General features: G+C 41.3%; 1 protein-coding gene across 1 annotated transcript in view; it reads right to left on the bottom strand.

Moving 5' to 3' along the window:
• The window catches only part of FTO (FTO alpha-ketoglutarate dependent dioxygenase), a 451,554-nt gene that overhangs the window by 279,854 nt on the left and 158,436 nt on the right, over positions 1–13,264 (bottom strand). Inside the window, exon 4 of the mRNA XM_075538030.1 lies at positions 8,761–8,904. Within this exon, the coding sequence (XP_075394145.1) occupies positions 8,761–8,904 (144 nt within the window). The remainder of the gene's footprint in view (positions 1–8,760; positions 8,905–13,264) is intronic.

The following is a 13,264-nucleotide window of genomic DNA, read 5'->3' as shown; positions in this document are numbered from 1 at the left end:
TAAATGACTACACTTGGAGGTCAACACAAGTAAGTCTGAGGTAATTCTCCCTAAGGGCCATCTAGAGCAATCAGACTGTATAGTCTGTCCCACCCTAAGTAGGGCTCACCCCGTTCTGAGAAGGATAGTAGCAGATTGTTTCCCTGAAGGAGAGCCCAGGGAGGTCAAGGGTGACAAAGGTTAGGCTGCCATATTGAGTCTAGGGTCCACCCTTCTTGTCACATGTGTACCCTAGTCTCTCCCCTTCCTATTACGTGTACACCCCTAGCTCATCCCTGCCTGTTAAGGCTATACCCATTGCATATCCTCCTCCTATTACATGTATTGCCTATTGTATAACCCCTTCCTGTGACGTGGGTCTTTGCCTGTAATGAGGGGAGGGGGCATGCACACCTCTAAAGAAATATAAGGCTTGGTTAGCAATAAATCGTCTCTCTCCTGCCCTCTCGTCTCCCATTTCCATGTGTACCACCAAGAGAAGCTGAGGTGAGCATGCTACCAGGATATGTGTCTGACTCCTTTATTTCACTCTCTTCTATCTCTTTCACTCTATGACTTTACTACAATCTTTACTTATTATTGCTGTACAATTGCGCCTGCCTGGCCTGTGATGGTTTGTCAGGGGCTGGCTCCCCTGACACAAAGACACGTTGCATTGGGTAAATCTGCTACACAAGACCTGCTTAAAGTGTTGGAAAGCAAAGACTAACATGCACTTAACACAAGCCATGGTAACGTCATGATAAATGGAGAAACGCTTGACATTGTCAAGGATTTTGTCTTGCCGGGATTCACAAGCAAAGCTCATGGAGGCGGCAGCCAAGAGACCTGTGAATGTGAAAGTTGAATACTAACTACAGAAGGCCGAAGAAGGGCAGATGCATTTGAACTGTGGTGCTGGAGAAGAATACAAAAGTATCACGGACTGCCAAAGGACAAACAAACCTGTCTTGTGCCAACTATTACTGGATTGCTTCTTAGAGGCGAGGGCGGTGAGACTGTGTTGTCAGAAGAGACCCGTCCTGGGAGAAGTTGGGTAAAACAGAAGGGCAGTACAAAGGGGAAAGACCCTCAGCGAGATGGGTTGACACAACAGCTGCAACAATGGGCTCAACCACAGCAACGTAAGTGAGGATGGAGCATGTCCAGGCTGCGCTGCACTCTGTGGTACACGCGGCCAAGATGAACTGGGACCAACTCAGTGGCACCGAGCAACAACAACACAACTGTGAGCCGCTTTCTTGAGACAGTGTCTTTAAATATACACAAAGCATCACTCCTTGTGCTTTTCCAGAGAACCCAGCCCAACACAAGGAAGTAAAGCAACAATTTCAAACAACAAATCTGCATTTCAATTTTCTCCCGCCTCCCCTAAATTTTTTTGCAATGAAATTTTTACTAGGCTACTGATGCTTTGAAAATATTGATTATGATCGTAACAACAGATTATTAAAAATGATAATTAGTTGGGCTTAAAGAAACAAGAGAGACCAGATAGACTAGTCATAGGCAGTAGCATATAAAAATCATTTGGGGGGGTTAAATATTTAGTTCGTCCTTACCTATGTCCTCAACAAGCCTGCCTCCACACTCAGCTCCTAGCTAATAAACGCAATTTGGTTGATGTACCTTGAACAGTATAATCTCTTTCACATACACACACACAGTGTTCCTTTTTAAAAAAAAATTTTTTGTCGTATCTTACATTGTCTGACGTCTCCCTTCACCCATAGTGTGTTTCTAAGCCACTGTGAAGTCCCCAGCTCCAAATTACATTCGGTCTATGGAAAACATCTGTGGCCAAATAAATCACCCTACCCTGAGCAAGTCCAGTATGTGTATGTGTGTGTGTGTGTGTGTGCATGCGTGAGTGTGTGTTTCTCTCCTTAAGTGTGTTTTGAAGTCCTACATAGAAAATTAGTGAGAACTGTAAATCTGTTTGCAAATCTGGTCCTGTCTAACTCTGAGATTAGGGCAAAGACTCCGATTGAAAAGTAAGACCGGACAACCCCTGAGGCACTGCCCACAGGGCCTTTACTCACTTCCACGCCCGTGGATTTATTACAGGCACCCGCCACGCTCCCCATCAGACACCCCTGGAGTCTGCTTGAGAAAGCGGGGTTCAGGCTGCACTTCCTCTGCAGACCCATATATTATTATACATTGAGCTAAACTGTTTCCTTTTCCTAAGTGCCATGAAGTGCAGGCTTCAGGTATCAACCCAGTTCTGACACTTCCATATGAGGCTCCGTGTGCTTGTGGATTACAAGACAACAAGAAAAAGGCAGCATGACAACATGGTTACGTGGACTTTCGCTTTGTTTTGTTTGTCAGGGAGATGGAGCAGATTTTCGAAGGAAACAATAAAAACATACTCTGAATGCAGACTTTGCTCCATGGTTCTGTACTTTGTATCAGTCAGAGTTCAGTACGCTTCCAGTAGGTTCTTTCACCCGAACCTGAAGGCGATGTACTCATTTCTTCTGTTTATTACTTATAGTAACTAGAGGAATTCAGTGTATATACATGTGTATTTATTCAAACATGTTTTTTAAAAGTGTACTTATTTCACATTATCATTATTATTCCATATCTGAGAGGAAGCAGAAAGAAAATAATGATGGCAACATATGTACAAATGTATTTGCTACAATTGATGCATGGATTGTTATAAGAGCTGTAAAAGCCCCCAATAAAATGATTTATTAAAATAAATATATTTTTTAAAAAGGTCTTCCTTTTCTTCTTGAATAACTTAGCCCTACATTCCATGAAGCTCACCCTCCCAACACGATTGTCAAAGACAAAATGGGTGTATAAGTAAATGTGGTGTAGAAAGCTGATGGTGACCAGATATCAAAAATATAACGTCTGGGGTCTTAAAGCCTTGAAAATCAACAAACAGCCATCTAACTGAGAAACAACAAAGCCCACATGGAAGACGCACACCAGCCTTTGTGATCACGAGGTATCGATGGGATCAGGTATCAGGCATCAAAGAACAAAAAATCATATCATTGTGAATGAGGGTGAATGTGGAATGGAGACCTAAAGCCCATCTGTAGGCAACTGGGTATCCCCTTACAGTAGGGTCACAGGAAGGAGACAAGCCAGTCAGGGTGCAGTATAGCAATGATGAAACATACAACTTTCCTCTAGTTCTTTAATGCGTTCTCCCCCCACTATCGTGATCCTAATTCTACCTTACAAATCTGGCTAGACCAGAGGATTTTCAGTGGTACAGATAGAAACTGGAAACACGGGGAATCCAGGAGAGATAGACCCCTCAGCACCAATAACGAGAGTAGCCGTACCAGAAGGATAAGGGGAAGGTGGGGTAGAAAGGAGAAACCGATCCCAAGGATCTACATATAACCCCCTTCCTGGAGAATGGACAACAGAAAAGTGGGTTAAGGGAGACATCAGACAATATAAGACATGACAAAATAATAATAATTTATAAATTATCAAGCATTCATGAAGGAGGGAGTAAGGATGGGAGGGGGAAAATGGGGAGCTAATACCAAGGGTTCAAGTAGAAAGAAAATGTTCTGAGAATGATGATGGTGACAAATGTACAAAAGAGCTTCACACAATGGATGGATGTACGGATTGTGATAAGAGTTGTAGGAGCCCCACTAGAATGATTTAAAAAAGAACTTAGCTGTAAAACCATTAGGAGAACAAAGAGAGGTATCCAAGCTGGAAGTAGTGGGTGGGAGGACAGAAGCCTGGGTGGGCTGAGAAGGCACAGCACACACATGGGTGTCAGAGTCAGAATAGGTTAAAATGACAAGTTCCAACTCAGACTTGTTACTCACTATGCTAAATAACTTCATCTAAGCATGATTTCTTCTTTCCCAATAATGTTACCATCTATCTCTCTGAGTTGCTGAGGATTAAATAAATGTCTGGTTTGTCATTACTCTCCAATAAATGTAGTAGTTATTCATATTACTAGCACTACTGCACACATACATATTTCCCAGGGAAAACTGGGGGAGACTAGAAAGGAATATGCTAAATCAGACATGATTACCTAATTTTTATATATTCTTCTTTCATTCATACTTTGTAGAGTTAATTTTCTTTAAATTGAGCATAGACTGCTGATTTAACTGGAACGGAACATGTAAAGTGTCGGGAGCCATGAGGCCCGGCCATTGTCTTGATCTTTATTGCCTGAGCTCTGTAACTTTCCACAGGAACTGTGTTTTCTGCAGTCATTGTTCTCAGGGAAACACCTGCGGCTTGCTTCCCACATTTATTGTTCTCAGGGAAACACCCGCAGCTTGTTTCCCTTTCCCTGGTCTATATAAGCTGTAGCCTTTTACTCAATAAACGAGACTTGATCAGACTGCTGTCTTGTCTCCATATCTTGTGTCTCTTGTCCCCCAATTCCCACTCCCTCCTCCAGGGTCCACGTTGAAGTTCCCGCGGGTCTGGACAGTAAAGTACAATTTTAAAAACTGCCACTGAGTTAATTCTGACTTGTAAGAACACACAAGACAGCAGTAAATACATAGAAAATAATAAAACATTTGCACTCAGTACTAATTACTAGTGTACCTAAGAGAAAAATGATAAAACTTTTAAACATGGTAACATTCTAAGACTTCCTTTTTCTCCCATATATTCATTTTGTTTATTTATTCTCTAAAAAGTTCTACTAGCATATAATTCACACATCCTACAATTTAAGATTCCAATTATATTACAATACAAATTGCTAACAGAAACTCCTGAACAAAGGAAAATAGCTTATTGAGAAGTTAATCAAATGATCCTTGAAGTAACTACAAGCTTTTCTTTCTTGATGTGTTTTGTTTTGTTCTTTGTCAGTGGTTTGTTTTTGTTGTTTTGTTGTCTGGTTGTATACTGTTGCTTTGTTTTCCTCTGTCTTGTTTTTGTGCATGTTATTATCTCCACAGGTCTGTCTAAATAAGACAGACTGGATGAACTATCTGGAGGAAAAAACAACTGGACCGACAGTTCCGGGGGTACTTCAGATAGGGGGAGGTGGGGAGTAAGGAAGTGGTGTTAACAAACCCAGGGACAAGGAAACAACATGGGATCCAAATTGGTGGTGAGGGGGGAATGGCAGGCCTGGTAGGGAATGATCAAGGGTAAGGTTACGTAAAGAAGAGGTATAGCTGTAACCCAGATGGGGACGGAGCATGATAATGGAACAGGAGGAAAATCAAGGGAAATAGAGCAAAGAACTAGGAGGCAAAGGGCATTTATAGAGGTCTAGACAAAGACATGTACATGCAAATATATATATGAGGATGGGGAAATAGATCTATGTGTCTATATTTATAGGTTTAGTGTTAAGGTGGCAGAAGGACCTTGGACCTCTACTCAAGCACTCCCTCAATGCATGAATACTTTCTTCTATTAAATTGGCATTCTATGATGCTCACCCTCCTGACACAACTGCTGAAGCCAAAGCGGGTGAACAAGTAAATGTGGTGAAGAAAGCTGATGGTGCCCAGCTATCAAAAGAGATAGTGTCTGGGGTCTTAAAGGCTTGAAGATAAACAAGCGGCCATCTAGCTCAGAAGCAAAAAAGCCCACATGGAAGAACACACCAGCCTGTGTGATCATGTAGTCCCAACGGGATCAGTTATCAGGCATCAAAGAACAAAAAATCATGTCATTGGCTGCACACCTCCATGATACGATCGCCGAAGACAAACAGGTGCATAAGCAAATGTGGCGAAGAAAGCTGATGGTGCCCGGCTATCAAAAGAGATAGTGTCTGGGGTCTTAAAGACTTGAAGGTGAAGCGGCCATCTAGCTCAGAAGCAACAAAGCCCACATGGAAGAAGCACACCAGCCTGTGTGATCATGTGGTGCCAAAGGGATCAGGTAGAAGGCATCATCATAAAAAAAAAATTTTTTTTTACCATAGTGAATGATGGGGGAAGTGCAGAATGGAGACCCAAAGCCCATTTGTTGGCCAATGGAGATCCCCTCACAGAGGGGTCTAGGGGAGGAGATGAGTCAGTCAGGGTGCAATGTAGCATCGATGAAAAATACAGCTTTCCTCCAGTTCCTAAATGCTTCTTTCCTCCCCCCACCTCCCACCGCCCCACCACCTCCACTACGATAATCTGAATTCTACCTTGCAAGTCTGGATAGAGCAGAGGATGTACACTGGTGCAGATAGGAGCTAGAGGCACAGGGAATCCAGGGTGGATGATTCCTTCAGGACCAGGGGTGTGAGGGGCAATACTGAGAGAGTAGAGGGTGAGTGAGTTGGAAAGGGGGAACCGATTACAAGGATCTACATGTGACCTCCTCCCTGGGGGATGGACAACAAAAAAGGGGGTGAAGGGAGATGCCAGATAGGGCAAGATGACAAAATAATAATCTATAAATTATCAAGGGCACATGAGGGAGGGGGGTGCAGGGAGGGAGGGGGAAAAAAAGAGGACCTGATGCAAAGGGCTTAAGTGGAGAGCAAATGCTTTGAAAATGATTAGGGCAAAGAATGTACAGATGTGCTTTATACAATTGATGTATGTATATGTATGGATTGTGATAAGAGTTGAATGAGCCCCTAATAAAATGTGTTTTTTAAAAAAAGAGAGGTTAGTAACTACTTATTTTTAAGCCAAATCATTGTGTTTGAAAGTAACTGTATAAATGATCTTTTGATATTCTTAACTAGCACTGAGATTGGTACCAGGATATGGTTAATACCCTTCTAACAGTTTCCCATCTCCTTTCTCAAAAAGACAGACTAGGACTCGGGCTCAGGATCTTCAACAAGCCAACATCATTGGTCTCTCTCTCTCTCTCTCCCCTCCCCCCCACTGCCCCTTCCCTCTCTCCCTCCCTCCCTCCCCTGTCTCTCACTGCCATGGAGTCTATTTTGATTCACAGTGACCCTACAGGGCAAGGCAGAAGGGCCCCTGTTGATTTTCAAGACTTTAACTCTTTACAGGAATAGAAAGCCTTGTCTTCTCCAAAGTAACAAATATTTAATATTATTGTTTTAGTTTAGGTTATAATTATAAAACTCATCTAGCTGGGCCATGAGTATATAGCTTTCCATTTAAAGTTGTGATGTAAGATCTCTTTTAAAAATAAATGAGAAAATAGTAAGATATTTAGAGATAAATAATACATAAATAATAGTACTCACTGCCATTGAGACATTACTGACGCATAGCAACCCTATAGACCAGGGTAGAGCTGCCTCTGTGAGTTTCTGAGACTGTAACCATATGCGGGAGTAGAAAGTCTGTCTTTCTCCTGTAGAGCTGTTGGTGGTTTCAAAAAGTCGTCCTTGTGGGTCACAGGCCAACATGTATTTACTATGTCACCAGGGCTCCAAACAATAGAACTGGTAACCCAATAAGACACTGCCATCAAGTCAATTGTGACTCACAGTGTCCCTATACATGTTTTCTGAGGCTATGAACTTTTATAGGAGCAGAAAGCCTCATCTTTCTGCCATGGGACAGGTAATGGATTTGAATGGCTGACCTTGAGGTTAGATGTCCAACGCTTAGCCAACAGCACCACCAGGGCTCAGGGAGTACATGACTATGACAAGCACCATGAAGCTAATGTACGACTGACTGAAATAACACCTAATAATATTCAATGAAATATTATTCTTATCATAAATTCTGTGATTTTATCTATTGTGAATTTATTCTGGTTTTCTAATATTCTCTGCTTTCTTGTCAACTGATGTTTTTCTCTGTCATTTGGTCAGTATTGCTAAGTCCCTTTATTTTTTCTGCTTCTTTGTTTTTTGGTATTTTTTTCTATGCAGGGACGTCAGGATGGGTGGATCTATGAAGACAGCAACTAGATTAACAATTACCTGGGGTTATGGAAGGGGGGTTGCAGGGAAATGATGGGGCGTCAACAGCAATGGGTACAAGAAAGGTGGAAAAAATGTTTCAACGTTGATTGTGGTGATGATTGCACAATCCTTCTTAATATGACAGAACTACTGAATTGTATGATAGGCTCATTGATCTCAATAAACCTATTAAATAAAAAAATTCTGTACTTGAGCCCTAGTGCTTCCTGGTTCCAAACCCAATGCCGAGCAGATCTCTCCATACTCGCACATCCCCCCCAGACAGGTTCGAATGAGATAACAACTCTCAGCAAGTTTGTGAGTGAACATGGACACTGTCTGCACACGGCATCAGAAATATAGTCGGGAGAGTCCAACACAAAGCAAAGCAATACACATGGGAAGAAGCTAAAACGAAGCCTGTCAATCCCCACAGCTTCACAGAGCATAAGCACAGCTGCAGAATCGCTGCCCAGAGAACCAAAGACAAGGCTAAAGAATGGCCCAGTTACTAGTCACCTGTTTCTGGGTAGAAACTAAATTCAAAACTCAAAATAATCTTTTTGCTTGGAGGAACTTGTCAGGCACACTGCCAAAAGCTTGACTCCAGCTCATAGCAACCAACTCGGACAGGGTAGATGGGCCCTGAGGGGTTTCCAAGACAGCGAATCTTGACGGGGACAGAAAGTCTCGTCCTCCCCCCAGAATTTGTACACTCAGTAAAATATTGAAGAGACTTGCCACTGATACATTAGCAGTGTCTCACTGAAACTAGTTACATGCTGTTATAAAGAAGCATCACCAAAAAATAGAGAAGTATCACTACTATCTAATGCTTGAAGAGATGACATCAAAAGACATATTCAAACTATATACTGAATAATCTAAACATGGACACTAGAACATCAATATAATTTTGATCCTCCTAAGATTACCAAGCATAAAATAGCAGTCTCCTTGGTGAAGAGGGATTGCCAAGCCAGGTGTCTCTATGTCCCAGGAGATCTTAAAACCAACATGCCAAGTATCCGGATCTCTGCCTTCAAGTTGAGGATCATCCTCACTTTCCTCCCCTGGGCCTGTCAAAAGAGAACAAAATGATCAGAAAGGAAATGTCTTATTTAAACATCTAAGTTGTATAAGGTTATTTTAGGAATGGTTAAAGTTTTTATAAAATTGGACAATTATATCCCACTTTATGCTATATATTTTTTAAAACATGCTTTAGAATATTAACATGTCATTTGCATTTTCACGTCTTACTAATAAATAAAAACATAAACTGATATAAATAAAGACCATGAGGAAGAAATAACCACTGATGCCTTGAAAGGTATAATATTATTTTGCTCAACTCCAAATAAATTAAGAGAATATTAATTTAATGGCTAATTTAGATGCACTATCCTAATTAATAAAGTTGATCCCCAAAGAGGTAGACAACTCCATCCTAAGAAAATATAGATTCAGGAGTTTTTTAAAAGGAATTGGACCAAATGAAGAAGGGTAATTTCAAGTATTTCAAATTGTTTAAAAGCAGAGAAATTTTATAAGTTCTCAAGCATTTTTCATGTAGATTTTAATCAGAACTGAAAATGAAAGCACATACATATACAATGACCAATCTCTCAGATAAGAAAATCAGTGTGAAATTCCCAAATACACAGAAATAGAATCCAAATCAAGTAACATATAAAGAACACTATTCCACAACCACAGTCCTTGTGGCAAGACTGATTACACGTTGGACTGCTAAACACAAGGTCAGCAGTTTGAACCCACCAGCACTGCACAGGGTAAAGGAGGTTGTTTGTTCCTGTAAAAACGTACAGCCTCAGATACCTAGGGAGCAAATCCATTTTGCCTTATCCGGTCACTATATGTCAACAACAGCTCGGTGGCAGTGGGTTTGGTTTGTTTTCAGTAGAACTTCTTCAAGGAATGCTAAGTTCGTTCAATAAGCAAAATCCTACCTAGGTATTTCCTGAGTTACAATGTAGTCAATTTAGTATGAACTGCCAGGGTTGTGTTTTGCTTTGTTCTCTTTTATATATCTCATCATATAGCTTCATTCGAAGTCAGAATCAACTGGCTGGCAATGGTTTTTGCAGTTTGCTTGCTATGATTCGTATTATCTACTCCGTACAGCACTGCAGTGCTGCTGCCATTCTCAGATGTTCACTTGCATATGTTTAATGTTATGATTTACTATTTTGAATGACTCTGATAATAAAAGGCAATGATACTAAAAACAAAGAACACTTAAATAAAAAATAGCCTGGCTAGACCAGCAGATGTACACTAGTACAGGTAAGAACTGGAAACACAGGGAATCCAGGACAGATGAACCCCTCAGGACCAACAATGAGAGTGGCCATACTAGAAGGGGAAGGGAAGGCTGGGTAAAAGGGGGAAACCAATCACAAGGATCTACATATAACCCCCTCCCTGGGTGACGGACAACAAAAAGTGGGTGAAGGGAGACGTTGTTAGACATGACAAAATAATAGTGATTTATAAATTATCAAGGGTTTGTGTGGGAGGAGGGGAACGAGGGAGAAAAAAAATGAGGAGCTGATACCAAGGGCTCAAGTAGAAAGTAAATGTCTTGGGAATGATGATGGCAACAAATACACAAATGTGCTTGACACAATGGATGGATATATGGATTGTGATAAGAGTTGTATGAGCCCCCAATAAAATGATTTTACAATGATAAATAAATTAAAAACAGCTTATGATGATATCAGAATGGAACCCTGTCATACATTATAGGCAACCTACACTTAACATTCATGATAATAGAACAAAGTTTTAAAAGAAAAATCCAAATGGATCAGTAGAGAAAAATAAAAGTAAAGGATAAAATGTGCTAAAAATACATCCTGATATAAATAAAATAAAAATAGGTAGGTACTTCCTTAATATGATGAATTGTATCTTTGTCACTACCAAAGCCATACTTTCAAAGGCAAACATTCCCAAAATTAAGAAATAGAAAAGTATGCCACTGAAACCTATTCCGCATCACACCAATCTGCGATGGGCCACTGACATGAAGAGCGTTGGCTGGGAGGAGAACCCAGGCCTCATGCATGGAGGGCAAGGACTCAACCTCTGAACCATCGGTACCTCATTTCTTACTTAAAGAGGTTGCAAAGTGACTATTAAATATGAATATTTATCGCAGTACTAGCATGTGTTCACGGAGCTCCGATGATGCTGCAGGGGCAGCGTTAGATTACTAACTGCAATGTCCATGCTGCAAACAGACCTAGACTTTTTTTCCGCAGGAGAAAGTTGAAGCTATCTGCTCCCATTATGATTTCTAGCCTTAGGTAATCCATGTAGGAGTGTCTATGAGCAGAATCAATGAAGGAAGTGAGTGATTATATATTCAAGAGCAAAAGATCAAACAGGAGCTGCATGCTCATCAATAAGTGAATTATGATATACAGAAAGATAACGTGTAGCCACTAAAATAATGTAACTATACAAAGATAGAATTGTTTGGTATATTTTTAAGAGTGGGGGAAAAACTGTGTGTGTATAATATTTCTGGGGGAAAATCAGAGACTGGTTTGCCCCTGAGAAGGACTGGGTATTGGGGTGCAGGGGTGGAAGAGACACATAAAGGAATTGAAAAGTACACATAAGCTCTTATCCTCCACAAACCAAGCAAAAGAAATGCCCCATAAAGAATTACTTAACACTTCACCACCAGGCGCTGTCATAGGCACTTAGGAGTCCTGGTAGTTACACGTTGGGCCGCTAACCGCAAGGTCAGCAGTTCAAAGCCACCAGCTGCTTTCTACTCCCATAAAGAGTTACAGTCTTGGGTACTCAAGAGGCAGTTCTACCCTGTCCTACAGCGTCACTATGAGCCAGAATAGGCACGAAGACAGTGAGTCTGGCTTGTGTTTCGTTGTTATTTTTTTGTCACAGGCACTTATATGGGAAATCAAACAAATGAGCAGACAAAAAGCTCGGCCTCAGTGAACGTTTCACTTTGTGGAACTGCATGTCCACCACTGATTACCATGACATGGCAACTCCACAGAACAAGTCTGTTTTTGCATCTTACATTCCATTAGCCTTTAAACTGCTCTCCTAGGCTCCGAAGGCAGGGCCTGTTTGTCCATTGCACCCACAGTTAGGTCCCTCCAGACAGGCACATAGAAGGCTCTCCATGAGCGTTTGCTGTACTGCACTGCTTGCTCAGAAACAAAATGTTCTTTTGGCTCAGACCATGCAAATCTCTACCGTGCTAGAAGGTAGGAGGGGGAAAAAAACGTTGATTTAGAAGAAAAGACAAAAGCCCCACAAATAAATCAAAGAATGAAACAAAGGATGACCTTACTGCTATGTTCATCTGGTTGTCAGCAACAATGGAGCTCAGAAAAGGCAGGGTTCATTAGGGCTTTAAATGGCTGGAGCAGACTTCTTGGAGAAGGTAAAAGAAAAGTGGGATTTAAACTGACAGAAGGTAGGGTCAGAAGGGATGAGAGATATCAAAAGACACCAAGTTTTCTGTGGTGAAACTGACAATTGAGAATAGTTGACTTCAGCTGCATCATGTATAGATCACATGTGTCATCCAAGTACACATACTGGCCCTAAGTGGCACGGGCTCATAAACACAGTTCCTAAGTTCTGAATATCCGATTTTAAGATAACTGGGCATGAGGGGCAAAGGTAGTAAAAGAAAGGCAAACAAAGGAATTGCCTTTGATTCATTCACTTGATTTTGCCCAAAGCATGGTGAAAAAGAACAGACCATAAAACTGAATTCATGGTCTCTGCAAGGTAAAATGCTATACATGCACTTTAAGGACACATCCAACTGTAGCTATTCTTCAATTCCTGAAAATGAGTTGTAAAACCTAAGTCATATGAACCTAACTCACTAAACAGGATTTGGGAAAATGCATAGGAAGATTTACAAATAAAATCACATTACACAAAAACCCAAGGCTACTCCCTGTAGATATTTTCAATGGAATCTTCTGGAAGAGAGATGACAAATACCTTGCCTATCAGGAAACACATGTGATTTGCTGGTTCCGTATTTAGGTAGAAAAGGACACTGAAACCTTATCCAGGCTCAGTGGGAGAGGTGGAATGAGCATCACTGATAACCTGTGACAGGCAGATGTTTGCTATCGATCCATGGCCAATGACATTTGGAAGATGGAAACTCACTGCCATCAAGTCATATAGATCCCAACTCCCAGAGACCCCAAAGGACAAACTAGAACTGCCCCGCCCCCTTGGGTCTCTGAGAATAACCTGTTGTACAGCAGTCCAATGAGTGACCCACTACAGCACAAGGCGCCCTTCGCAAACCGACTGCCACGAAGTCTATTCCAACTCACTAGACTCTGGAGATGGCTTCCAAGACTGTAAATTTTTATGAGAACAAAAACCTTTCTCCTGACC

Source organism: Tenrec ecaudatus, chromosome 18 (genome assembly GCF_050624435.1).
Source record: "Tenrec ecaudatus isolate mTenEca1 chromosome 18, mTenEca1.hap1, whole genome shotgun sequence".
Classification (NCBI taxonomy): domain Eukaryota; kingdom Metazoa; phylum Chordata; class Mammalia; order Afrosoricida; family Tenrecidae; genus Tenrec; species Tenrec ecaudatus.
This window is presented reverse-complemented; position numbering and strand designations above follow the sequence as displayed.